We start from the raw sequence: 26,400 nt of genomic DNA, 5'->3' as shown, positions 1-26,400 counted from the left end.
TTCACCCTTGTTGGAGGACGCTTTCCACAAGACTTGCTTGCATTGTTTATTCAGGCATCAGGCATTTCCCGGCACTGTGGGATGGCCAGGCCCTGTGCTGCTGACGGCTCTGAGGAGCTCCAGTCCAGGGTCACCATGTAGATCTGCACATGTGTCTGGGAGGACACATAGGAACCAGTCCCTTTCCAGGATCACAGCCTCATTCTTCCCATGTCCACCTGGAATATAGGCCCTTATACCACACAGTGTCCAGCTCCGGGTCTGCCCCATCGATGCCCCATCCCCTTGGGCCTTGTCTGTCCATCTGCTCTCTCTCCCCTATCTCTGGGAACATCTGTCTAGAGGGTATCACAGAACCCTCTGAGGCCTTGGCTCCTGCAGGAGCATCTATGAGACATAAACTTTTCATGCTGACCTTGACTGCTTTCCATAGCTTGATGCACTGATGTGCTGACAAGTGTGTCTCTTTTCCCTGTGTTTCAGAGACCCCTACTGAAAAGGGATGAAGAGGAAGGAGAGGGAGGGGCACTGGGATGTGGGTGAAGTGGATCTCAGCAGCCTACGGAGGGCAGGTTTTTTAGGATGAGAAGGCCCAGACAGGTATCAGGAGGTCTAGCTAGGCTAGGTGGGCTGATCCCTGAGGTAGATGAGGGCATGAGCATCCTGTGCTGAGGGAGCTGCTTGCCACCTACCATCCAACCTCAAATTGTCCTCATGGCCGCCATGTCCTTGGGACCAATCCTGGTGTGATGGTGTGGGGGAGAGGGGAAGCTTGGCATCCTCTGGCTCCGTGACTCCCTCTCTGAATGTCAGCATCCCAGGACCTGGGGCTTTTTGGAGAGGTGCTACTGCTGTCTAGCCAAGTCCCCCCCAACCTGGGCCCATGAGTAGCCACAATGGTCACCCACCCCAACAGTGCCCCATGGGCAGAGGGATAGGGAATGGCATAGGAGCCACTCCTGGCACAGTGCCCTGTCTCACCTCAGTTGCCTCGCTGTGTGATGGGGCTGACCAGAGAGGACTACCTCAGGGGCTTGTGAGGGCCGGAGTGACACACCCAGTCAGGCCCTGACACTCAGCAGTTGCTCAGTAAAGGATGGCAGGCATGTGGCCAGGACAGGACACTTGACTGGGCCACATGTACCTGTTGGGTGTCTGCTCTGAGCCAGGCCTGGCACAGTGGGCCCCTGGGACCCCACCTTTTCTTGGGGCAGCACGGACCTATACCTGTCGTTCTGGACAAAAGCCACGAGAGAGCCATGCTACCCACATGCATGGCACTCTAGAGTTACAAAGCCTGTCCACATCTGTGATGTCACTGGCCCTTCCCAGCCCTCTTCTTCCCATGCGTACCCCGGACCTCAGCCCTAAAGGTTAGTCCATTCGGTACCCACATCATTAGAACTTCCAGAAACTGCCTTCTAGAAACTGAGCTCCGAGATCTGTGCTGATACCTGCTTAGAGCTATAGTTTTTAAGTTTGCTGAGCAGCAGAATCCTTTTATCAAGATCTTGAACATCTCCATATAAAAAGCGATTGTAGCCAGGAGCCCCACTCCTTTTTTTTTTTAAGATTTTATTTATTTATTTGAGAGAGAGAATGAGATAGAGAGACCATGAGGGGGGGAGGGTCAGAGGGAGAAGCAGACTCCCCGCCGAGCAGGGAGCCCGATGTGGGACTCGATCCCAGGACTCCAGGATCATGACCTGAGCCGAAGGCAGTCACTTAACCAACTGAGCCACCCAGGCGCCCCAAGCCCCACTCCTCTTGCCACACCAACCCTTTCCCTGAATGACCCCAAAAGATGTCTGGGCATCTGTAGGGCTCTGCAGAGGCCACTGGAAAAGCTTCAGATTCCAGAGTAGCCCTCCTGGAATCCCAGCAGACATGCTCCCCAGGGTGTTCATGGAGGGGTTGATGGTAGAAAGCCCAGACTCCACTAGACTTCACATGTGGAGAGAAGACTAGCCAAGAGGGTGACCATCTCTGTCCCTCCCTCCAGAGAGAAGCAGGGCCACAGCCGTGGCCCTGGGCAGTTTCCCGGTCGGCGAGCACACAGAGCTGTCACTGAGACTGGGGGATCCGTTGACCATCATCTCTGAGTAAGTCCTGTCCTAATGGGGGGGAAGGGTGGGGAATTCTGCTTCCTCCCCCTGGCACCTGAAGATGCACTCATGAGAGAAGGGGCCCCTCCCTCCGGGAGTAAAGAGCATAGCCTTTGGCGCTGAGCTCACACATGGCCCTAATCGTGGGATTTAGGAAGCCTGACACAGCTGTAGGGAGAAGGCTTGGATAGGCAGAGCCTTGCAGGGGGCCCTGAATCGTGCCGTTTCCCGCCCAGGAGGTAGCAGCACTGGCCGGTGCAGGCGGAAGGAGCCAGCCTGCCAGGTCCTTAGGAATCCTAAATGAGCAGTTCCCCTCTCCTTTCTCTCCCCAGAGATGGAGACTGGTGGACGGTGATGTCAGAAGTTTCAGGCACAGAATACAGCATCCCCAGCAGTCATGTGGCCAAAATCTCCCACAGGTGAGTTCACACCCCAGGCCCTGCCTTAGGGTAACTTCCTGCTTTCTCTTCCCATGAGCGTGGTTCTTTATGGCCAGTCCTGTGCTGAGCAAAACGGGACAGGGGAGAATCAGGCCTGGGCCCTGCCCTCAGGAAGAGTGAACAGCTAGCCTGAGCTCTCAGGTCGGCCTGCGAAACTCAGGAGCCCAGAAGAGGGGGCTCAGGAAGGCCCCACAGAGATGTCCTCTGGGCTTTGGAGGGTGTCCGGGAGTCAGTGGAGGAGAATGCTGAAAGGGAGCAGCTGCATACGTGTCCTAAATGTCCTGAGGCAAGAAAATGGAGGGGTGGCGCCCCATATCTTGGCAAGTCTGCCCTTCTAAGAGGGGCCTCACAGTGGGCAGGACACGGGGGATGCCATCGCTAGCCATGAATGAGTGACAAAAGAAACCAACTCCAGAGCAAATTCTATGTCATGAGAGAGAAAGGAAGGGAACTGCCTTTCGGTGGGATTAAACCGCATAACACAGAGTCAGGAGGTACGCTGTGTGTGCTCTGCTGGCCGCTCTTCTGTTCTGAGAGAAAGTACGACTCTGGCACTGGGTGGCCTTCCTTCTCTGAGGTGCGCGGGATGTCTGGCTCTGGTGAAAGTAGTGCAGGGCTCCCAAGACGTGCGGACACCTCGCAGAATCAGCTTGCATAGAGGTTGTTGGCACCCATGTGTTGCCGGCTGGCCTGGCCCTGCTGGCCAGAGGTTTTGCATCCCCAGTGTGGCACTGAAGTTTCAGCCAAGGAGACACTGGCCACCTCTAAGAGTCCCCTTCCCTTGCCACTCCGTCTGCTTCCTCCATGTTTGTAAGTCATATGAATGACTTGTTTTATTTACTATAAAACTAGGCTAAGTTTGCTGCTGGCACCAAGCGGGTCACAGCTTCTCTGATTTATCTCCTTGAAATGGACTCAACCCTGACTCTGGATTTGACTGTGGAATTTCACACAATGACAGGGAGGCAGCCATTTCCATCAAGTTGGCTTCTGTAGGTTTTCCTGGGGACCATAAGACATGACTCCGGGGACATTAGAAGGCTGATGGACTAGTAAGCCAAAAAATTCCTGCAAAACCACCCTGAACTTTCCATTGCAGTTAAGTCCTTCATGGACATATAGGTGAAGGATTAAATGAAAGGAGAAAGGAAAATAGGGGGCCAGGGTAATAAAAAATCCAGCAGTGAGAGGCCCCAAGGAATAGGTCATGAAGATCTGTGCTTTGGGAGGCACATACGGTGATCGATATCTTGCATGATTATTTCCAAGATTTTAGAATGTCTTGAACATTCTAGTTCCAACATTTCTACCCACAAATAAGCTCCAATGGGAGTTAGATTTCATTGCTAATGAATACATGTTCACCCGCATGCCTTTTGGCTGCAAAGTTAAACTTTAAAATGTTCAAAGAAAATATTTACTACAATTAAACACACACACACATAGGCAATTCTCGGAAAGGTGAGTGGCTAGCATAGGGGTGCTAGAGGAGCTGGGCAGTGATAGGAGTCTGTGATCACCCCACCTTCCCCCAGCCTCCTGGCCACACTTGGGAATGAGGTCTCCAGGCACGAAAGGCTGGGGCTGACCACATGAGGTTGTCCTCTGCGGCCTCTGGAACCAGGACCGAGACAAAGCTGGGGGGCCCTTAAAGACCAAGGTACAGCTGGAACTCTGAGGCCCAGAGAGGGAGGAGGGGTTTGAGTAGAGTCTTGGCTCACCCATGCCCAGGTTGACCTCTCTCTGTCCCTCCCACAGGTGGCTGTATGAGGGCCTGAGCCGGGAGAAAGCTGAAGAACTGCTGTTGCTGCCTGGAAACTCTGGAGGGGCCTTCCTCATCCGGGAGAGCCAGACCAGGAAAGGTGGGTAAGCTGAGCCCTGGCTTGTCCCTCAAATGCCAAGAGGTGACTTGGGGGTATAGGTAGGAGGTCAAAAGTGAAGGGCTGGAGTGCCTGGCCTTGGAGTCAGACAGTTTGGCTGATTGACCACCATGTTGCTGCCATGAAAGCCCATTTCTAAAAGTGGGTGTGAATGGCCCACAGTGGGGATCCAGGCTCAGCCTACACTTTGGCCACTGGGTCTTGTAATAGGGTATAGTCACAGGATTTCCCTGCCCTGACCAGCAATGATTCCTCCCTCCCCAAAACACAACACAGTCCTGATCTCTTGGTAAAAAGTTGTCAAGTTCACGAGGTCTCTGTGTTCTGGGCCACCAGCCAGTCAAAACCAGAAAACTCATTAGAAGTCAGCCTTGATCTTCTTTCTACTGTACAGATGAGGAAGATGGAGAAACAAAGGCTGAAGAGGGGTGGGGACATGTCACATTGCACATTCCTATGGGCCTTCTCCCACCTCAGGTATAAAACAAAGCTGATAGAATCTGTCTCTGATGCCCCTGCCTCCCTCTGAGTTGCTGCCCTGAGACCCTCACAGTGGGGGCAGAGAAGGACGTTGAAAGAGTGGCGACACTGATGTTTATGGTAGGCCCTTTAAGTGTCTTCAAACAACCCTGTTTGAAGTTTGAAGGATTGTAGTTCCACTGTCCCCATTTTACAGATGAGGAAACTGAGGCTTAGGGAGGAGAAACGATTTGCCTGGGTAGACATAGCTATGAAGCTGGGATTCAAACCCAGCCGAGGTCCTCCTCACTTCAGACACCCAAGAAAGGCCCATGTGTCACAATGGTGGAATTGCAAACTCAGTGGTAGACTAGGGTGGAGAGACTCAGGAATGAGGACAGGCCTCCTGTGCTTGCCCTAATTTAACCAACCATAGTGGGTTGTCAGGGTCCTTTGCTCTCAGTCTCCCTCCCAGGGCCCCCTGCAGCACATCTTTGCCTCTCCTCCCCTTCCTTCAGAAACTCGTTGGGTTGACCTCTCCCCAGCCCCTCCTGCTACTTTCCGGACAGCATTACCATCCCCCGTTACACCCAGAGGCTGGCTGGGGCTTGAGGCTGGCCTGAGTATAGGCTGCAAACAGGAAACCACAGCACTGGAGCTGATTGGGGCAGGAGTGCTGCAAACCAGGCCCTAGTGAGCTTGAGAAGCCACAGTAAGTGCTCTGTGCTCAGCTGCCCCCCTCCCCACCCCTTCTCTGGCCTGTTTTAGCCACACTGCATAGTGACCAGCACTTACTGCTCCTTCCTAAGAAGGCACATATACTTGAGGAACTGGCTGGGAAATATAGGAAAAAGCAGATAATGATCTTTAAAGATCCATAAACAGGGGAACCTGGGTGGCTCAGTTGGTTAAGCGTCTGTCTTCCGCTTAGGTCATGATCCCAGAGTCCCGGGATCAAGCCCGGCATTGGGCTCCCTGCTCAGCAGTGAGTCTGTTTCTCCCTCTCCCTCTGCCCCCTTGCCTGCTTGTGCTCATGTGCATTCCCAATCTCTCAAATAAGTAAAATCTTTAAAAAAATATTAAAGGGGCTCCTGGGTGGCTCAGTCGTTAAACGTCTGCCTTCGGCTCAGGTCATGATCCCAGGGTCCTGGGATCGAGCCCCGCATCGGGCTCCCTGCTCCACGGGAAGCCTGCTTCTCCTTCTCCCCCTGCTTGTGTTCCCTCTCTGTGTCTCTCTCTGTCAAATAAATAAATAAAATCTTTAAAAATATAGGGGCGCCTGGGTGGCTCAGTCGTTAAGCGTCTGCCTTCAGCTCAGGTCATGATCCCAGGGTCCTGGGATGGAGCCCTGCATCGGGCTCCCTGCTCATCCAGGAGCCTGCTTCTCCCTCTCCCACTCCCCCTACTTGTGTTCCCTCTCTCGCTGTGTCTCTTTCTGTCAAATAAATAAATAAAATCTTTAAAAAAAATCTTTAAAAATATATATTAAAGATCCATAAACATACACATGATTTCTGGGATTAAGGTGAGATATGACTCTGAGCTTCACCATAGCCAACCCCAAAAGGGGGTAGATCAGAATGCAGCTCTCATCACAAAAGGAAGAGATTTGGGGCACCTGGGTGGCTCAGTCGTTAAGCGTCTGCCTTCGGCTCAGGTCATGATCCCAGGGTCCTGGGATCGAGCCCCGCATCGGGCTCCTTGCTCCGTGGGAAGTCTGCGTCTCCCTCCCCGACTCCCCCTGCTTGTGTTCCCTCTCTCACTGTCTCTCTCTCTCTGTCAAATAAATAAATAAAAATCTTCAAAAACAAAAAGGAAGAGATTTGTCAGTTCTGCAGGAAAGGCAGAAGTTTCCCCAGTATTAATTTCTAATCTTTCATCTGAGTCTTTTCTTTAGGACAGTATTTGTCAAGCTGCAGGTTAAAACCCATTTGTGTTCCAAGAAATCAGTTTAGTTCAGTGGTTATAGAGCAGTGGCTCTCAAATCTGGGTGGCCATCATAATCACCTAGAGGGCTTAAAATAAAGAACTGGCCACACACCCATATTTCTTATTTGGTGGGTCTTGGGCAGGGCCTGAGAATTTACATTTCCAACAAGCTCACAGGTGATGCTAGGGACTACACTTTAAGAACCACTGATCTTGGGGTACCTGGCTGTCAAGGTTTTGGTTCAGGTCATGATCTCAGGGTCGTGAGATTGACCCTGTGTCCAGCTCTGTGTTCAGTGCAGAGTCTGCTTGAGTCTCTCTCTCCCTCTGCCCCTCCCCCTGCTCTCTTTCTCTCAAATAAATAAATAATAATAATAGTAATAATTAAAGAAAAAGAACCACTGATCTAGGGGGCGCCTGGCTGGCTCAGTTGGTAGAGCATGTGACTCCTGATCTCAGGGTCGTGAGTTTGAGCCCCACATTGGGCAGAGATTACCTGGGTGGCTCAGTTGGTTAAGCGACTGCCTTCGGCTCAGGTCATGATCCTGGCGTCCCAGGATCAAGTCCCACATTGGGCTCCCTGCTCGGCAGGGAGTCTGCTTCTCCCTCCGACACTCTTCCCTCTCGTGCTATCTCTCATTCTCTCTCACTCGAATAAATAAATAAAATCTTTGGGGTGCCTGGGTGGCTCAGTCGTTAAGCGTCTGCCTTTGGCTCAGGTCATGATCCTGGGGTCCTGGGATCGAGCCCCATGTCCGGCTCCCTGCTCCATGGGAAGCCTGCTTCTCCCTCTCCCACTCCCCCTGCTCGTGTTCCCTCTCTCACTGTGTCTCTCTCTGTCAAATAAATAAATAAAATCTTTAAAAAAAAATCTTTAAAAAAATATTTTTAAAAATGCTGATCTAGACCTTGGCTTCAAGTTGGACTCATCTGAGGAGCTTTATAAATTACTGATGCCTGTACCCAACTCCCAGGGTTTTTGGGGCTTGAACCTACAAACCTCATGGGGCTCCAACCCACAACCCTGAGATCAAGACCTGAGCCGAGACCAAGAGTCAGATGCTTAACCGGCTGAGCCACCCAGGTGCCCCTGAGTTTCTGATTTAATTGGTCAGGGGTGTGGCTTTGGCCCTAGAAGATATAAAAGCCCCCTTGGTGATTCTGATATGCAGTGAAGGTTGAGACCCCTTCATTTAGTGGATCTGCACCAGGGAATGTTTGAAGTGCAGATCACATCAAGGTGCATCACTGGGGTTGGGAAAAATATTGTTTCATCCTATTTTTGTTTTAGGTAATTTTTTAAAAATTATATTTATTTTAACAATGAGTTTTGTTTTTTAAGATCTTGTGTATTTTAGAGAAAGAGCAAGAGCATGAGCAGGGGGAGGTGCAGAAGGGGAGGAAAAGAATCTCAAGCAGAGCCCGACAAGTGGCTCGATCTCACAACCCTGGAGAGGGGGAGAGAGAGAGAGAATCCTCAGACTGCCCCCTGAGCACAGAGCCCAACACAGGTCTTGATCCAGGACCCCGAGATCGTGACCTGAGCCAAAATCAAGAGTTGGCTGCTTAACTGACTGAATTACCCAGGTGCCCCTGATTTAGGTGATTTTAAGTGTGTCCTAGGTAACAGTGTAAAATTTCATACTGTGGTTTGCAGCCAAAAAATGTTTGGTGGCACCTGAGTGGCTTAGTTGGTTAAACAACTGACTCTTGATCCCAGCTCAGGTCTTGATCTCAGGGTCATGAGTTCAAGCCTCATGTTGGGCTCCACTCTGGGTGTGGAATCTACATAAAAAAAAAAAAAAAATTGGCACTGCAGCTCTATGGGGCCTGAGTAACATCATAGAACACTAGTTCTCGGACTTTAGTGTACAAGAATTGTCAGAGAAAAACTCTTGGGCCTCTTCCAAATCTATTTACTGGGCTCCGGGTCAGAAATCTGCTTCCTTCACAAGGTCTCTGGATGCTTCTTATGTTCTTTTAAGTTTGAAAACACAGTTCCATTCTAGGGGAACCAGAATTAAGTAGTAAGAGATAATGTTTTTCCAGTTGCACAATGCATCAACTTTTCTTTGCATCAAGGTCCAAATATACCTCTGGGAAGGGAATTCTGCAAGGGAATTTGAGTCTGTGTGTGGACCGAGGAGGAAGGCCTGGGGCCTGTGAGCTCACAAGAACAGTACTCAGAGTCACCTGGGGAGGGGAAGACCTCTCCATCTTCCCTAGGGTCCCTCTGGCATACCTATTTATGTCCTAAGCCTGGGGGAAGTCATGGCAGAGCCTGAGTCAGGCCCCAAACCTTGGTCTGTGAAGGGGCACTGATGACTTTGTGGAGGTCCCAGGACTGCTCTAAAGGTGAGCACCAGGGCCACCTCCCTGCTGTCCTACTGTGTCTCTGTTCTTTGGTGGGCGCTTTAAGGAAGATGACGATCAAGCCATGCTTCCTACCACGGAGGGATTCACTTCTGTCCATTCTGTCAGCTGGGAAGCATTTGTTGAGCATTTCTTCTGAGTCAGGCCTGCTAAGTCATTGTTCTTGTCCTCAGGCTGCAGATAGTGGAAGGTCCAAGGTGCAGCATTCCCGAGGCAATCAGCTTCTCAGAGGCCTTAGCAGAGGAAGGTCAGGAGGGTCCTGCTAGTCCCACCTCCCACCCACAGCTTCCAATCTGATCCCTCATACCACTGTGGACCCCACCCCACCTCCTGGTATCATCATCAGAACACCAGGGAAAACATGGTGCCTGACCCCAGAGGTTCCTGCAGGCCAAGATGTGACGTTGGCTATGGAGCTAGAGCTTCCTGGAATCCAGGACATTGTACCTTCCACGCCTTTTTCCCAGTGGGTCTCCCTCCAGCCCCTGCACCCAGCCACAGCTCCTACTATTCCTTCCCACAGCCTCTCTTCTGGCCCACTGCCCAGAAGAACATTTATGAATAAAACCACCTTGCTCTTTCCACTGCTGCATTCTTGCACACATTCCTCCCTCAGCCTTGGAAAGCCCTATCCTCCATTTTCTACTCGGTGAACTCATACTCACCCTTCATGACCCATTTCAATGTTATTTCCCCAGGCTATTTGCCACCATTTGCTCTTAGACCACTTCTGTAGCTACTGTAAATTTAGTTCTTAAAAGAAAAAAAAAAAAACTAGGGTATGTGGTCTAAGAGCACAAGAACTAGTATTTGAAATGGGAACCATAAAGGAAAATTCCAGCTGTGGGAAGTGCTGGCAGGACAGCACTTCCTTCCCAGAGTACGAAGATCTGTTTACCATGTGGGGCCTTGTGCAGGGCATGTAGTCAGTGCTCAAGGGATGTATACTGAGTAAATGAATGAGTGAATGAGTGCATGAATGGACACTGAGGGGAAGGGAAAGGATGAAGAGCTGGGGTAGACTTTCCCCCAATACCACGTGTTCACAGACAGTGGAAGGCATGCAAATAGTGGCAAAACACTCCTCCAAATTGCCTGTAATCATGGCTCCATCCAGCATTTATCCCAAAGATTCATTCATTCATTCATTCATTCAACAAATGGATATTGTGTGGTGACTCTGTGCCAACTATTGTTCTAAGCAGTGGGGATTCAACGATATAAAAAGCAAAATCCCTGCCCACAAACCAGTTGGCAAAATGGACAATGAACACATAAATACTGAAGTGTCTGATCTTGGTAAGTGCCACCTAGAAACAAGAAAGCAGCATAAGAGGAACAGGGTCATGGGACGTGTGCAGGTATACAGAGGCCCTGTGGTAGATGCATCCTCAGCAGGGGCAGGTGTGCTGGGAGTCAGCAATGCAAGGTCATTGGGAGCCAGGTCATGCAGGGTGTTTCCAGGGTGGGGACTTAGGTTCTCACTCTGTGGTGGGAGTGATATAAACCCATCCCTCCTGCAAAGAGAGGATTTGGGGGTGGGGTGATGAAGAAGCGGGAAGCCACCTGGGAGGTTGTTGCAGGCTCTGCCCAGGTGAGAAGTGGTTGGATTCTGGGTATGTTCTGAATGTAGCCAGTAGGGTTTGCTGTCAGGCTGTATGTGAGGTAGGAGAGGAGGGAAGCAGTGAGCCTGACGCCAGGGTTCGAGTTCAGTGACAGATGCATAGTGCTGCAGGTTTCTGAAGTGGGCAGATGGAGGAAGGATACATCAGAACCATCCTTCAGCAGGCTCATGGTTGGTTATATGTGTTTTGGGCTGAGGGACAGGCAATGGCAGAGCAGGACTCTTGGTGCCACAGAAGCACTGCTGCCTGGGCAAGCTTAGGGCTGGGGCTTCTCCGCAGCAGGGAAGGTGTTCTGGAAGGAAGTTGTCTGAGCAGAACTGAGTTGTAAAGGGAAGACTGGTGGTTACTCAGGTGGAAGGGTGTTCCCTACAAAAGGAACAGTGTGAGCAAAGGAGCATAGGCCTGATACAGGTTATTGGGTGCTTGCTACATGCCAGACACCGCTAAATGCTTTCCCTGCTTCACCACTTGAAACCTTGTGCTGATCTGATGAGACTGGGAGAATTGTTATACCCCTTTACAGATGAGGAAACAGATTTGCGAGGTCAAATAATGTGCCTGGAGACACAGCTAGTGAGCATGGGGCAACAGGGGTGTTCTAGCATGTGGCTGTGTGTGGGCTCTGACCCCAGGAAGTCTGAGTTAAAGTGTAGATGTCCTGCAACTGGGAGAGAGCAGTAGGTATTTGGGACTGGCTGGAACATGCAGTGAGAAGGAACGTGGGATACCAGCCCAAGGCCAGTCACAGATGGCATTGGTAGGTGACCTGTCTCCAGTGGGGTTGTCAACCCCACATGGAGTTGATGAGCTTATTATCCCTGAGTCTACCAGCTAGATACTCAGTGTAGCCACCCTCCCCAGTTTTAGTAACTGTGGTGACAGTGAGCAGCATGAGGTGGCTGGAGAACCATGCAGAGGATATAGGGACTTGGTTACTTAGTTCAGCTGGGTTGGTTGGCCTTCAGGGCTTATTTCAGGAATTCACCCCTTTTCTTGCCTTATTGTACTGCCTAGGACCTCTAGTACAATGAATAAAGTGGTGAGAATGTTCTTGCTTTGTTCCCAATGTTAGGAAGAAAAATTCAGTCTTTATTAAGTATGGTATTACCTATAGATGTTTCACAGATACTCTATATCAGGTTGAAAGTAGTCTTCTGTGGTAGGCAGAATAATAGCCCCTGCAAAGATGTCCAGGTCCTAATCTCTGGAACTTGTGAATATTATTACCTTACATTGCAAAAGGGAGTTTGTAGATTTGACTAAGTTGAGGATTTTGAGATGGGGAGATTGTCATGGATTATTCAGATGAGCCCAATGAAATTACAAGGGTCTTTATAAGACAGAGGCAGCAGGGTCAGAGTTTGAAAGAGATTGGAAATGCATGTTATGCTGCTGGCTTTAAAGATGGAGAAAGAGGGCGCCTGGGTGGCTCAGTTGGTTAAGCGACTGCCTTCAGCTCAGGTCATGATCCTGGAGTCCCTGGATCGAGTCTGGGAGTCTGCTTCTCCCTCTGACCCTCCCCCCTCTCATGTGCTCTCTCTTTCTCAAATAAATAAAATCTTTAAAAAAAAAAAAAAAAGATGGAGAAAGAGCCATGAGCTAGGGGATGCAGGTGGCTTCTAGGAACTGGAAAAGCAAAAAATAGATTATTCTCTAGAGCTTGCAGAAGAAACAAATCCTGCTGACACCTTGATTTTAGTTCAGTGAAACCCATTTCAGATTAAGCCACTGAATTTGTGGTAATTTGTTATAGCAGCAATAGGAAATTATTACTTTCTGTTTGTAGTTTTGTGGTGGTGGTTTTTTTATCAGGGTAAGTACTGAATTTTGTCAAATGATTTTTCTACATTTCTTCAGGTGATCATGTTTTTTCTCCTTTATTCTATTTATATAAGAATTATATTGATGTTCCATTTTTTTTAAAGATTTTATTTATTTGACAGAGAGAGTGAGAGAGCATAAACAGGAAGAGCAGCAGAGGGAGAGGGAGAAGCAGGCTCCCCGCTAAGCAGGGAGCCCAACGCAGGGCTCCTGAGCCGAAGGCAGACTCTCCCCTCCCGCTCCCCAAAATAATCTTAAAAAAAAAAAAAGGGTGTCTGGCTGGCTCAGTTGGTAGAGCATGTGACTATCTCAGACTACTCAGTTCAAGCCCCACGTTGGGCACAGAAATTACTTAAAAATATGACAAACCTCAAACTAAACCGATTAAGGGGAAAAAAAGGCAATAAATTACCAATATCAGGGTGTAGAGCTTCCTTAAGAAAAACAGGGCGCCTGGGTGGCTCAGTTGGCTAAGCGTCTGCCTTCGGCTCAGGTCATGATCCCAGGGTCCTGGATTTGAGCCCCATGTTAGGCTCCCTGCTCCTCAGGGAGCCTGCTTCTCCCTCTCCCTTCCTGCTTGTGCACTCTCTCTCAAAAAAAAAAAAAAAAAAAAAGGTTAAAAATATTTGCTAATGGGCACCTGGGTGGCTCAGTCGGTTGAGTCTGGCTTTGGCTCGGGTCGTGGTCCCGGGGTCCTGGGATCAAGTCCCAAGTTGGGCTCCCTGCTAGGAGGGGAGCCTGCTTCTCCTTCTGCCCCTCCTGCCTGCTCATGCTCTCTCTCTCCCTCTCTCTCAAATAAATAAAAATCTTTAAAAATATTTGCTAATTTTTCTTGTGATTTCTTCTTTGACTTCTGGGTTATTCCCAAGTATTTGGGGATTTTCCAGATATTTTGTTAATTTATAATTTTATTCTGTTGTGGTCAAAGAACATAACTATTTTTTTTAAGATTTTATTTTTTTGAGAGAAAGAGAGATTGAGGGAGAGAAGGAGCAGGGGCAGAGGGAGAGAAAGAAACAGACTCCCTGCCGAGCAGGGAGCCCAGTGTGGGGCTTGATCCCGTAACTCCATGATCATGACCTGAGCCGAAGACACTCAACTGAGCCACCCAGGCGCTCCAGTAACTATTTTTAAGATTTATTTGAGAGAGCGAGAGAGAGAGGCAGCGCACAGCGAGGGGCAGAGGGAGAGGTACTAATTTATCTTTCCACCAGCACATCCTTGCTGACATCTACTGACATGTTTTCACATTCTAACACTTCTGCCCACTTGAGTCTATAATAGCCACACTTAACATTCGTGTAAACTGTGCCCACCCCTGTGCTGCGCACGGTGTGAATGATCTCATTTCATCCTCCCAAGAGCCCTGTCAGTTAAGAATGTGTGGTCATTTATGGCCAAGAGAGCAAGTCTTCTTCCCTCTCCTGTCCACTTGCCTTCGGTCCGGGCCCAGTAGCCATCTCAGCTTTCTTCTCCCAGCTTGGGTTGGGATGGGTCCCAGGAGGGCCTCAGTCCTGCCCCAAACGCTTTCCTCCTCAGGTTGTTACTCCCTGTCAGTCCGCCTTAGCCGCCCTGCATCGTGGGACCGGATCAGACACTACAGGATCCAGTGCCTTGATAACGGCTGGCTGTATATCTCACCACGCCTCACCTTCCCTTCACTCCAGGCCCTAGTGGATCACTATTCTGGTACGGCCTTTCCATGAGACTGGGATGTGGGGTCTGGGGGGCAGACAGTTGTGCCCTTAGACACTTTACCTGCTGGAGAATATCCAGACAGGCAGAGGAGGGATCTCTCCATCTCCATGCCAGTCCCTGTGCTAAGAACATAGGCCGGGAGCTGTCTTCATCTCATGCCCTGACAGAGCCACATAGATCTCCCATGTGGTTCTGAGTCCAAGACCTCAATGGCAGGCACAGTTCTCTCCACAGGAACTAGGCCCAGAGCTGTTGCTGTTGTGCAATTCAGTTGACTCAGCATTTCCTGGTGCCTGTCCTGTTATAGGGACTGGAGCACGCAGCCAGGAGGGCAGTGTCAAAGGGGCAGAAAGGAAAGACCACTCCTGGGAAACTGATCAGGTGTTTCCTAGAGGGTGGGTCCATGCAGTAGATACTGACAGAACATGTAGAGATGAAGTATTTTCTAGCTTTCTTCTTCCTAAAGCACTTTCCTAACCAGAAACTGGCACTCAAAGAGGTCCATCAAACTACCCAAAACCTGACAGCAAATTAAATTTTCAAAACCTAGCCTAGAATGCTCTGATTGCATCTCAGCCCCTAGATCAACAGCTTGAGGCTTGTGCCCTGTCACTTTTTTTAAAATGTAATCTCTACACCCAAAGTGGAGCCTGAACTCACAACCCTGAGATCATGAGTCTCTACCGACTGAGCCAGCCAGGTGCCCCCATCATTCTTTTTGACCATGCCTCCACCTGGCAAATGGGGAAGACTGTCAGGGTGAAGGTGGGGGTTGTTAGAGGGGAAAGTAGGGCTGGAGTCAGCCATGTCAAGGATCTAGGTCTCTTTCTCAGAGTTGGCAGATGACATCTGCTGCCTCCTCAAGGAACCCTGTGCCCTGCGCAAGGCTGGCCCACTCCCTGGCGAGTCCATACCCCTACCTGTGACTGTGCAGAGGGCACCACTCAACTGGAAAGAGCTGGACAGGTAAGGGGACCCCTGAAACATGAAGGGAGAACAAAGGAGAAAGAAGGACCCACCCCTGGGAACCCACAACCCCAAATGAGCCTGTCACCTTTGGGGACACTGGCGAGCCAGTGAGTACTAACTGACCTCGTAGAGACCCAGCCAGGCTCAGCAGGACTGTAGGGGGACTGGCAGGAAGGAGAAAGACGGAGTGAATAGAGGGCATGCCCAGATGGCCAAGATGGCCAGGATGGAAGGTCAGACAAGATGGGGTAGAACAGAAAGCACCAGTCCTGAATGGAAAAGTCAAGCTGGGGTTTTATCTGACAGAGAACGGGGAGCCAGTGGGAGTTTTCAGGTGGTGTGAACTTGAACTGTGGTGAGAGCAGGGAGGAAGATGAGGCTCCGTGACCCAACTCTCTTCCCCTCTCCACAGCTCCCTCCTGTTCTCTGAAGCACCTGCCTTAGGGGAGTCCCCTCTCCTCAGCGAGGGGCTCCGGGAGGCCATCAGCTCCTACATCAGCCTGACTGATGACAGCTCCCTGGATGATGCCATGGCCCAAAGCAGAGGCCAAAAGGGAATACAACGCTGCAGCACCTAGACCCCCAGCTCAGCTCAGCCTGAGCACTCCAGAGGCAAATTCAGGGTCCCACTTGTATCCTTTGCTCCTTCCTGTCTCAGCCCTAAGAAGTCACTTAACCCTCTCCCAATGCCATGAACCCACCTGCAACCTCTAGTTCAAGTACAGACCAGCTGAGAACAGGGACAGGGCTGTAAAGAGACTAGGCCTCTGGGGTTTGACACAATTTGACCTGAGTTTGGGATTTCCAGAACCATCTTCCTCCCCTGCCCATTGTGTCCCCTTCTACACCCCCACAGTTCCACCCACAAGGTAGAAACAACCACTAGCATCAAGAAGAAAAAAAAAAAAAACATTTAAAGAGAATCTACAAGTCTCACTCAGAATACCATACTTCAGAAGGTAGGACTGTGGCCTAGAAGGGACAGGAAAGCAAAGGGGTGGATGTCTTCCCACAGCAACAGAACCGGAATGTCCAGCCTCCACCTGGCCCCCCAGAGCAAGGGGACCTCTGACAGTCAATGTTCTCAAACAGCCCCATCAAACCTCTTCTCTGGACAGTCCTAGCTCCAAGATCTCTATTTCATTTTGTAGCTTATCATTTGAACCTGCCTAAGCTTTCCTGGCTACAGTGGCCTTGCCATCTTGTGGCCAAACACAAAATGGCACCTTCTAGGTCTAGCACACATGTCTCTCAGCACCTGGCAGGGGCATCAGAAGTCAGTAAGCCTCTCTCCACAAAGCCAAGGCCACAGCCTACACCAACTCCAGCCCCTGATTTCCCTGCTGCCCATTAAGGAAGAGAGGCCTCGCTGGAGCTACTAAAGGAGCAGGGACAGGAGAGGAGGATGAGGGTGGAGGGCAGGGTTCTGAGGCTAGAGGTGATGTGGGAAAGGCTTTAACAGGTATCATCAACAGGTTCTCAATTAAAGATTTGATTTATTCAAGTACCTGAAAACATTCTACAATGAAAACTTATTAGATGCTGCTTGTACTGTGCTATGGACCACGCACATACTGCCACTCTGTTTTCAGAAGACTTGAAATGCCACTGATAGTTTAAAAACTGTACACCTGAGGGAGAAGTGAGGAAGACAATTTAATGTTTCATCCGGATCCAGAGGTGCATCAAATTAAATGACAGCTCCGATCAGCAAACAGGTGTTTCATGATGATATCCAAGAAGAAATGGTTGGTGATGGACAATTCAGAAATGCTTCCCCAAAAGGCGGATGGTTCTTTAAAAAGTTTCAGATCACAACCCTTGCAGAAAACACTGATGCCCAACACAATGATTCTTGGTCCAGAAAACATGGGTCTTCCAGGTTCCACGTGGCTGGGGTGTCCCTACAATCATGTTTCTGTGCTGTAACTATGAGGGTCCTCTGGACCGGACAGAGAGTAGGTGGGGTCTGTACACCATCAGTCATAGTGGATGGCAGTGTAAAAAATGATCCAAATGACCTAGAGAGGAGAAAAGCAATGGTCATAGGTCACCTGGGTCAACACAGGCACCTATTCCACAAAACAAAAATGTCAAAGAATGTGTGCACAGTGGGCTTCCCAGGGGTTATTCAATGCAATCAGCCGGGAGGCCTAAATAATTTCACTGAAATCAAGTTGTCTCTGACAGAGCACAGGATCACCCACCAGTGCTACCAAAGAGACCATGGACAAGCTTCCCTCTCTCAACCAAATAGCAACTGGAGCACCAGGGAGTGGAGTTATAGATGTGGAAATGATACAGGTAAAGGGTTAGGATTAGCAACAAATGTGAAAAACAAACCACCACCATACCCTGTCAGCTTCTTATCAAATAAAGCAGAGGTTCTCAAAACTGGTTATTCACTGCAATCTCCTGGGACCGTTAATACATATGTATGCCCAGGCACCCCTGCCCAGAGATTTTGATTTTACTGATTTGGGCCAGAGTCTATAATTTTTTAAAAATTAATCTCAAGATATGATTCATATTTCATATGTTCATATGGACTGTCCTTACCAGGACGTTGCACATAAAGTTCACCTTCTGAAGTATATAGTAGAAAATATATATATATATATATATATATATATACACAATACAGAGGTTTTTAGTATATTCACAGAGTTGTGCAAAAATCACGCTGATTCTGGAACGTTTTCATCATCCTCAGTTTCTTCCCATTTCCCTGTCCACCCCCCCCACCCCAGTCACTGGCAACCACTAATCTACTTTTTTATCTGTGTGGATTTGCCTATTCTGGACATTTACATAAATGGAATCACATAACATGTTTTGTGTCTGGCTTCTTTCACTCAGCATAACATTTTCAAAATTCATCAAAGTTGTAGCCCGTACCAGTACTTTATTCCTTTTTATGGTCGAATACCATATGGATATACAACATTTTATTTATATACTGACAAGGTGACGGTTGTTTGCACTTTTTCAGCTATTATGAATGCCATAAACATATTTTTAAATGTTTCCTAGTTTCTACTACACAACCACATTTGAGAATCAGATGTAGAAGCTGATGACAGGCCCTGGGTGTGTACACCAACAGGGAGACGACAGTGTACCACACCACATCTTTTGGGACAACTGGATTGATGGAGGAAATGCCCTCCAATCCCTGGAACCTTTTGAAAAATGGTACACCCCAATCACAAAGCATAACCCAATCAGTGTGCTCCCCTTGAGAAACAACAGGATTTACTATATAACAGCTATACATACCATGAACAAGGCAAAAGATGTCATAAACCCTTCTTTTGTGAGCTCCCATGTGCCACCATATTCTTCCTCATCTATCTGTAGGTAGTTGCTGAAGTAGAGATACAGGACTCCTGCATTGATCAGGCAGAATCTGGAGGGAGGACAAGCACCGAACACAAACTATGAGCTCAGAAGACTTAGAACTCCACTACCACAGTCCAGCCTTACCAAGACGTTGCACAGTTAAGTATTTGTATTATGGGGGCAAGTGAAAAATAATACATGGACCTAGACCCTCAATGGAACTGCCCAGTGGTTGAGCTAGAGACATAAAGAGCAACTTTTATTTAGATGCCCAGCAAAAATTTTTTAAACAAATTTAAAAGCACATAAAAGTTCTCCAAGCTCTCTCAAAATAAGAGAGAATGGTAGCCAAACCATCCCAAACCAGGACTAGTACCTGACATGGGCCTCCAAGTAGCTCCAGTTGGGGTGGGGTGGCCACGGGACAAATACATGTCAGGCTGCTGCTTCACGGCCTAGTGGAACAAGCAAGCATACTAAAGCAGCTCCTGCATTCAATCCCAATGGGAGACAATTTCCAGATATCCACTGTCAGCTACTGCACTTGATGCAGAGGTGAACACTGACAATTGCTGCTCTACCTCAGCTATCTATTAGGAGGCCAAAAACAGCCGTGAGCATGGAACTGAAACCACAGGTTTGTGAGCACCTCCAGGGAGGTCTTTGATCCCCCATATTGTATTTAACTAATGAAGCATTTAGAATGCAATGAGGTGTAATGTTATCACCCTGATCTACTTATCTCTTGGTATAGTCATCATGTAGGAATTTTTATAGAGTGATCAACACTTTATTATCTTCCAAGTTACAGAATCTAATCTAATGGGGGACTGTATGTTTTAAGCCACACTGCTCCTGAAGGCTGGGCTGGGGAAAATGCAAAGAACTAGTTCCTCCTAATGGATGAAGTGTGGGCTGGTGTGGGGCAGGGCAGTACAATGATGTTGAGGAGTGTTCATCAGTATAAGGGGTAGGGGGCAGACCCTGGGGCTGTTGGAGCATGAGACAGAGTATACATACATCAGAAGTCTAGTTTTTTTGTTTTTGTTTTAAAGATTTTATTTTTAAGTAATCTCTATACCCAACCAGGGGCTCGAACCCATAACCCTGAGACCAAGAGTCGCATGCTCTACTGGCTGAGCCAGCCAGGCATCCCAGAAGTCTAGTTTGTGAGGAGAGTATAGGCTTTCTCATGAGTAGGGGGAACAGGGGCTGGGAGACTGGTTTAGACTTGTACCATGTTTTATGACATGAGCAGAAATAAAGCTTGAGGACAGGGACTGGGAAAATGGCTGAATAGGGAGGTAAGAGACTCAAAGGCTTCAAGCCTAAGGGTCTGGGAGTATAATGGTTCCAGTAACAGGCAGGGAGTCAGAAAAGCAGGTTTTTCTTGGATTTCACACAAAATACAGTCCCTGGCTTGGTCATGTTGTGGCCACATCCTTATCTTCTGCCAGAAATCTTGGGACCTAGCCAATCTGGCTGCCTCTCTCTGTCAAGAGTTTCATTTTTGTTTTGTTTTTGAAAGACTGATTTATGTATTTTATTTTTTTTAAAGATTATTTATTTATTTATTTGAGAGAGAGAATGAGATAGAGAGAGCATGAGATGGGGGAGGGTCCAAGGGAGAAGCAGACTCACTGCTGAGCAGGGAGCCCGATGCGGGACTCAAGCCCGGGACTCCAGGATCATGACCTGAGCCGAAGGCAGTCACTTAACCGACTGAGCCACCCAGGCACCCTGATTTATGTATTTTAGAGAGAGCACGCATGCGTGAGTAGGGGGAAGGGCAGAAGAGGGAGAGAGAATCCTCAAGCAGACTGCCTGCTGAGCACAGAGGCCAATGCAGGGCTTAATCCGAGGACCCTGATATCATGACTTGAGCTGAAATCCAGAGCTGGGCGCTCAACCAACTGAGCCACCCAGGTGCCCATGGAGCTTCATTCTGGACAGGCTGTTAGTGGTTCCAGACAGAGATTACTAGCAGGACTCAGAAATGTTACTCTGGGACCCTAATAAGCTAGGGCTGGAGAATAGCTGAGACTCATTTTGAGTCTCTGCCGATAAAAGTGGTTGCTTAGTGATATGATATAGGGAAATACAAGGAAAAGAGGAAATAAGGGATGAGAGAGAGAAAAGAGCTAACTGGGCCCCTGCCTTCCAAGGGTCACACACTAAGTAGCAAGTGAAGTCACAGAAACAAAGGCCTTCAAACGTCTGGTGGTCAAGGGGGAGGGCTCAGGAAAGGACTGGAGGAGCTCAAACTGAGTTTTAAAGATGGGCATACATGGGCGCCTGGGTGGCTCAGATGGTTAAGCACCTGCCTTTGGCTCAGGTCATGATCCCGGGGTCCTAGGATCGAGTCCCACATCAGGCTCCTTGCTCAGCCGGGAATCTGCTTCTCCCTCTCCCTCTGCCTCTCCCCCTCCCCCTGCTTGTTCTCTGTCTCTCTCGCCAATGAATAAAATCGTTAAAAAAAAAAAAAAAGGGCATACATCCAGGGATGCCTGGGTGGCTCAGTCATTAAGCATCTGCCTTCGGCTCAGGTCATGATCCCAGGGTCCTGGGATCGAGCCCCGCACAGGGCTCCGTGCGCCACAGGAAGCCTGTCCCTCCCTCGCCGTCTATCAAATAAATAAATAAAATCTTAAAAAAAAAAAGATGGGCATAAATCCTGTATTGTAAATGGGGGAGAGAATTACACAGATGTATAGACAAAGAAATGAACGTGGATTGGGGGTGGGGGAAAAACCTTACAAAGACTCTCCAATGCACTTTTAAAACTCTATCCTAAAAATTCAGAATTTTAACAAAATAACGAACCTCTAACAAATACTCTGATTTCAGAGCTGGGAGGCTACATGACAACAGTAAGGTATGACCCTGCTTTCAAGGATCAGTGGGAATTCATTTCAGGTTTTAAAAAATTTTAACAAGCATTCACTGAACACCTATTAATCATTATGCCAGGCTCTATGAGAGACAGAGAGGCAAGAATAGATGACACAAAACCTCTGCAGAGCAGAACCACCACTCAGTTCTCAGGCAAATTATAAATAATGAGAATGGAGAAAATGGTTTTATCTTAATATGCCCTCACTGTCACCACACCAGAAATGAAGAGAAGCCAAGGTGGAGCCCAGACAGAGGGTAGTTAAGGCAGAAAGTGGAGAGAAGAGGGTCACCAGAATGGAGCACCAGAGCAGTCCTGCCCTAAGCCCAGGCAACTGGGTCAGACAGATGGAAGAGAGGGAGTGTGTGTGGAAAAATCAATGTCCTTGGGCCCTTTCCAAGAGCAAGGGAAAAGGTGCCAACCAAAGGAGGGAAGAGATTTGTTTGGAGTGAGAGAAACTGGCTCTGGCAGGACAGCAGGGGACCGAACCCCAGGAAACAGGCAGTCCTGAGAACGCAGCACTATGGGTGAGCCACTCCAAGGTGAATTCACTCCCAAATACCTCCTTTCCTGTTTTTCCAATAGCGATTTTTAGCACTCTTTGTAAAGCTAATCATATGACTGCAGTGAACCATTTATGGAGTGCAATATGACATACTAAGCACTACATTTAGGAATTTACTTGCATTATTTAGTTCACACATCCATCTTATGAGGAGGGCACTTTTAGTGCCCCCTTTTAATGATGAGAGAATGGAAGCTTAGAGAGATGAGCCCAAAATTATGTAGCTTGAAAGTGGCAGAGCTGGAACTTGAATCCAGAGCTTTTTACAGTTAAAAGAAAAAAAGAAAAAAGAGATCTCTAAGCAGCTTAACTCATCTGCCACAGTGGGAAGGATACTAAATTAACTCTGGTCTTTGTTATATTATTCCTAGATTGGGTGATTTCAGAGAAATCTCTTAGGAATCAGCAAGATGAGATGGGGGCAAGGGGTCTGAATCAGTGTTCTTCTCTCCTAGAAAAGTGGCCTTGGGAAGATGAGAGACTCCCTCTTGTCTTTAGACTGCCTTCCCCCTTTCTCTGACCTTTCCTCGTTTGCCTTTTCTTTCACAGAAAGCTCAAATGGGATGACCAACATTCCAGAAGAGTATGTATACACTTCCTCCAACTGGGGAAGACCTTATGAACCCAGGTCCTGTGTCTCCTCACCATCACTCAGAACTCATTACATGTGCACTCCCATCAAGGTTAGGCAGAGCATAACATAAACTCTTACTCCTTTCCTTGGACAAATGTTTTGCTCAGTATCATAAATCAAAAACCTTTTTAGTTAGAAGAGGAGACTGTATATTCCTTTTGGGTTATCTTCTGAGAAAATAAGGAACTCAAATGAATTTGAAATCTGTTTCACCCTTTTCACCCTAGAGTGACGAAATAAGAGATGTGTTCACCCCTAAAACAACCAATGTGATGTTCCATGGTTAAGGATCACAGTTCCTGTGTGGGGGAAAAAAAAAAGCGCACAAGCTTGCCTGTCCATTTCCCACTGTAGCTTACCCACAATTCCTATCGAGACAACTCCTACACATCCTTTTTTTTTTTTAAGATTTTATTTATTTATTTGACACAGAGAGAGAGAGCAAGCGCGAGCAGGAATACAAGCAGAGTGGGAGAGGGAGAAGCAGGCCTCCCGCTGAGCAGGGAGCCCGATGCTGGGTTCCATCCCAGGACCCTGGGATCATGACCTGAGCCGAAGGCAGATGCTTAACAACTGAGCCACCCAAGCGCCCCTCCTACACATCCTTTTAATTCAGTCTGGTAGGCATGTGGACTCGTCACTTTCAGTTGCTTGTTAACAAGCTGAGCCAAGACCAGGGGTAGGTGTCAATTGTGCTGCCACTGGCCATGGAAACACAGTAAAAAGTGAAGGGCCTAACCTTCTACTTTCTCACTGCTTTTAAAAAGTAGGGATATGGGGGCGCCTGGGTGGCTCAGTCGTTAAGCGTCTGCCTCCTGGGATCAAGCCCCGCATCGGGCTCCCTGCTCAGCGGGAAGCCTGCTTCTCCCTCTCCCACTCCCCCTGCTTGTGTTCCCTCTCTCACTGTGTCTCTCTCTGTCAAATTAAAAAAAAAAAAATCTTTAAAAAGGGATCTGAAATAACTTCTGTCAAAGCCAAGATTCAAGACATCTAGCACAGTGTCAGTCATAAGGGAGTGGTCATCAAGTACAGAAGTTCCTCTACTTTCCAAATTTCCACTGGTACAAAGGTCATGCCAGAACTAGATGCCTGCCACCAACAGGCAATGCAGTAGCCTCTTGCATGAGATCCCTCTGGACCCATAAATGAATAGACTGGCCCAGTCCAGTATCTGGAAACATAACATATCTAAGCTAAGATGCTCCCAGGCCTGCTGAACTGAGGAGTGCTGCACCAGACCCAGGAGTGCCATCATGGGGCTACTTTTTTGCCTTTTTAATTTCTCTCACACAACACACACAGTCATCTTTAAAAAATAAACAAAACAAAACAAAACAAACTATATATATATATAAATAGAGATATATACTATACATATATATACTTATTATATCTCTATATATATATCCTCCAACTGAGCAATGGCCTTTTCCATAAAAAAAAACAAAACCTCCATTTGAAATGACATCATGAAAATGGAACATACCCAAGACTTACCCTGCTATTCCCAAGAAACCCCGCAATGGTAAGACTCCCCAGATGACACCTAGGACCACAGCAATGATCTGTCGGAACCAGTAGATCACATCTAAAAATTCATCCTGTAGAAAGAAAGAGAATGCATGCATTATCTGCGGTGGGTGCCACATGCGAGCCTCTGTAATAGGTGAGGAATAAAAAAGCTTTCTGCCATAAACACATCTTCCAGAGAAATTTCTCCAAGAGCAATAGTATGTAGTTTTCTTATCTCCACGTTTTATACTAAAACGTGGTTTAAAAACAAAAATGATATACTTAGTTCTCTTAAGTGATGACTTCTGGGCCTGTGTGCTAAGTAAAAATTTTAGAAAAATTTACTTTTTTTAGAAGCTTCAAAAATGAAATGGCCTGTGATGAAATGCCTGTGATAGTAACTGTGCTACTGGCCACAGAACACTCTTGTCTGACCCTCAGAGGAGAGATCTAGACAGACTATCCATAGGCAGAAGGGCTATTAACCGACTCAGCACCATCTTCCTGCACACTGAATTTGGACTAAGTCACAAAGAAGAAAGGAATTAGAAACAAAAGTGCTGAAGGCTGGTCCCAGCATATCTGATTTTCATACAAGGACATTAAAGACTCAGGTTTCTGACCTGCCCCAGATTGCAGAAACCAGTCCTTGTACAAGAATGAAAGAAAGAAATGACACAGCAGATCAGAAAGGTTTTACAAGAACTGGGCAGGGCTGGGGGCAGGACAAGGGCACCTTCAGGAAGTACCTCCCATTCCCCACCCCCCACCCCCTCGCCTTAAAGGAACTCCAGGAAGGAGAACCCACTTAATCGGTCCAGAAAAACAAGGGAAAAACTGCAAATAATAACATTCTTTTCAGGCCAACTGGAATCAAGCTGTCTGTGTTGGTCCCTTCCAGATCATGAAGCAGAGTTGGGGAGTGCCTACACCCAGATCTTCTGAAATTGTGTGACCAGTGAAATCATCTTGAAGCCCCAACCGTTTCTCACAAACAGTTGGTGGCTTCCCCCTCTCTCCCTCCCTCTCTCACACACCTCTGAGGTGGTCTCAGTCTCCCCTCTCGCAATTATTAAGGCATTTGGTATTTCTCATTCAATAAAAAAGCAATGGCAGCTCACCGTTAGTGAGCCTCATCACGTGCTCAACGCTTTCCTGCACCACGGTACCCCCACTTCAGAGCTGTTCTGAGAATTCAGTGAGATAATACGTGGAGAGAGCACCCGGCAGTCTTCAGTGGAAGACTGTTACCGTTACTGTTCGTGCTAACGACGGTATTAAGTAGTTAATTCGGAAAAGACAAGTCACTTACTGAAAATCCTACTGGCAGTAAAAGGCGGAGGTCGAATTCAGCTCACTCTCGCCGTTCAGGCACACGCCCTGCCCGCGAGTGCCAACTCCCGTGCCCCCTTCTCGCTGCTTCCCGCGTGACCCAGGCGGCTTCACGCTTAGGCCACTCCGCGGTGAGCTCCGAGCCCGGCTATCAGGCCCGCCGGGCCCGCCAAGTTCGCCCCGACACCTTTGTGCCACCCGCACCCCTCCCACACCTCCCCAATCCAAACACTCGGCCGCGCCCAGGCCGGGCAGGGGCAGGCTCGAGCCTGTCCATTCGTCCCCGGGTCCCAGCCGGCTCCTCGAACCTGCGCCCTCGCCAGGTCCCACCGCACCTTGTCCTCCCAGGCCGCGTCGCTCCGCAGCACCTTGCTCCAGACAGAGACTTTAAGGGCCCCGTTGGCCAGCTGCGGCTGAGGCGGCTCCTCCTTTCGCCGCCCGCCGCTCATCCTCCCGTCGCGCCGCCCGGGCCGGGCCTGGGGCGCGCGGGCCAGGCCAAAGGGTGTCGGGCTCTGGAGTCGCGCGTCACGGCGCGCCGGGCGGCGGCGGCGGCGACAGCGACAGAATCAGTGGTCAGGTTCGGTAGCGCGCTGCTGCTGCCTTCACTCGGCCAAAACGCCGGCTCGGCTCGCTCGCTAGCTCAGCCGAGACCTGGCGCTGCGGAGGGAGGAGCAACGCAGCGCAGCGCAGCGCGTCCTCCCGCCGACGAACCCACGCAGCCAATCGACAGCCGTGCAGCCATCCGAGGGAAAGCGCAGTCGTCCCCTCGGCGCAAGCGCTCTACGCGTGACGGAAGTGACGGCAAGTTTCCGCCAGGCGCACG

General features: G+C 48.8%; 2 protein-coding genes and 1 non-coding gene across 5 annotated transcripts in view; 2 read left to right on the top strand and 1 right to left on the bottom strand.

Moving 5' to 3' along the window:
- SLA2 (Src like adaptor 2) overlaps positions 1-18,128 on the top strand; it is a 23,692-nt gene extending 5,564 nt beyond the window's left edge. For 2 of the 3 annotated variants that reach the window (XM_028118925.2, XM_028118926.2), the window contains exons 3-8: positions 2,003-2,102; positions 2,438-2,524; positions 4,304-4,407; positions 14,172-14,321; positions 15,164-15,296; positions 15,712-18,128. In XM_028118925.2, coding sequence (XP_027974726.1) covers positions 2,003-2,102; positions 2,438-2,524; positions 4,304-4,407; positions 14,172-14,321; positions 15,164-15,296; positions 15,712-15,877 — 740 coding nt within the window. In that variant the 3' untranslated portion in view covers positions 15,878-18,128. The remainder of the gene's footprint in view (positions 1-2,002; positions 2,103-2,437; positions 2,525-4,303; positions 4,408-14,171; positions 14,322-15,163; positions 15,297-15,711) is intronic. The other variant, XM_028118927.2, reaches the window with a different exon arrangement.
- Positions 7,229-7,301, top strand: TRNAR-CCU (transfer RNA arginine (anticodon CCU)). The gene has a single exon. It is a non-coding gene; the product is annotated as a tRNA-Arg (tRNA).
- RAB5IF (RAB5 interacting factor) lies at positions 17,182-26,276 on the bottom strand. The gene is made up of 4 exons (XM_028118931.2): positions 25,913-26,276; positions 24,231-24,334; positions 18,579-18,708; positions 17,182-17,320 (listed from the first exon to the last, which is right to left on the bottom strand). The coding sequence occupies exons 1-4, from the start codon at positions 26,024-26,026 to the stop codon at positions 17,279-17,281; spliced, it is 390 nt and encodes a 129-aa protein (XP_027974732.1). The 5' UTR covers positions 26,027-26,276; the 3' UTR covers positions 17,182-17,278.
- Positions 26,277-26,400: the final 124 nt, after the last annotated feature.

Source organism: Eumetopias jubatus, unplaced genomic scaffold (assembly GCF_037043125.1).
Source record: "Eumetopias jubatus isolate StellerSeaLion01/CBP00866 unplaced genomic scaffold, mEumJub1_p1.0 scaffold_9, whole genome shotgun sequence".
Taxonomy (NCBI): Eukaryota; Metazoa; Chordata; class Mammalia; order Carnivora; family Otariidae; genus Eumetopias; species Eumetopias jubatus.
This window is presented reverse-complemented; position numbering and strand designations above follow the sequence as displayed.

What these genes read in the sequence shown, in the direction of transcription:
- RAB5IF (XM_028118931.2), bottom strand. Translation starts at nt 26,026, where the DNA reads ATGAGCGGCGGGCGGCGAAAGGAGGAGCCGCCTCAGCCGCAGCTGGCC. An exon ending in GGTTTCTTGGGAATAGCAGG is followed by an intron (nt 18,709 to 24,230) that starts GTAAGTCTTGGG and finishes TCCTCCCTCCAG; the next exon opens with ATTCTGCCTGATCAATGCAG. An exon ending in CATCTTTTGCCTTGTTCATG is followed by an intron (nt 17,321 to 18,578) that starts GTATGTATAGCT and finishes TCTCCTCTCTAG; the next exon opens with GTCATTTGGATCATTTTTTA.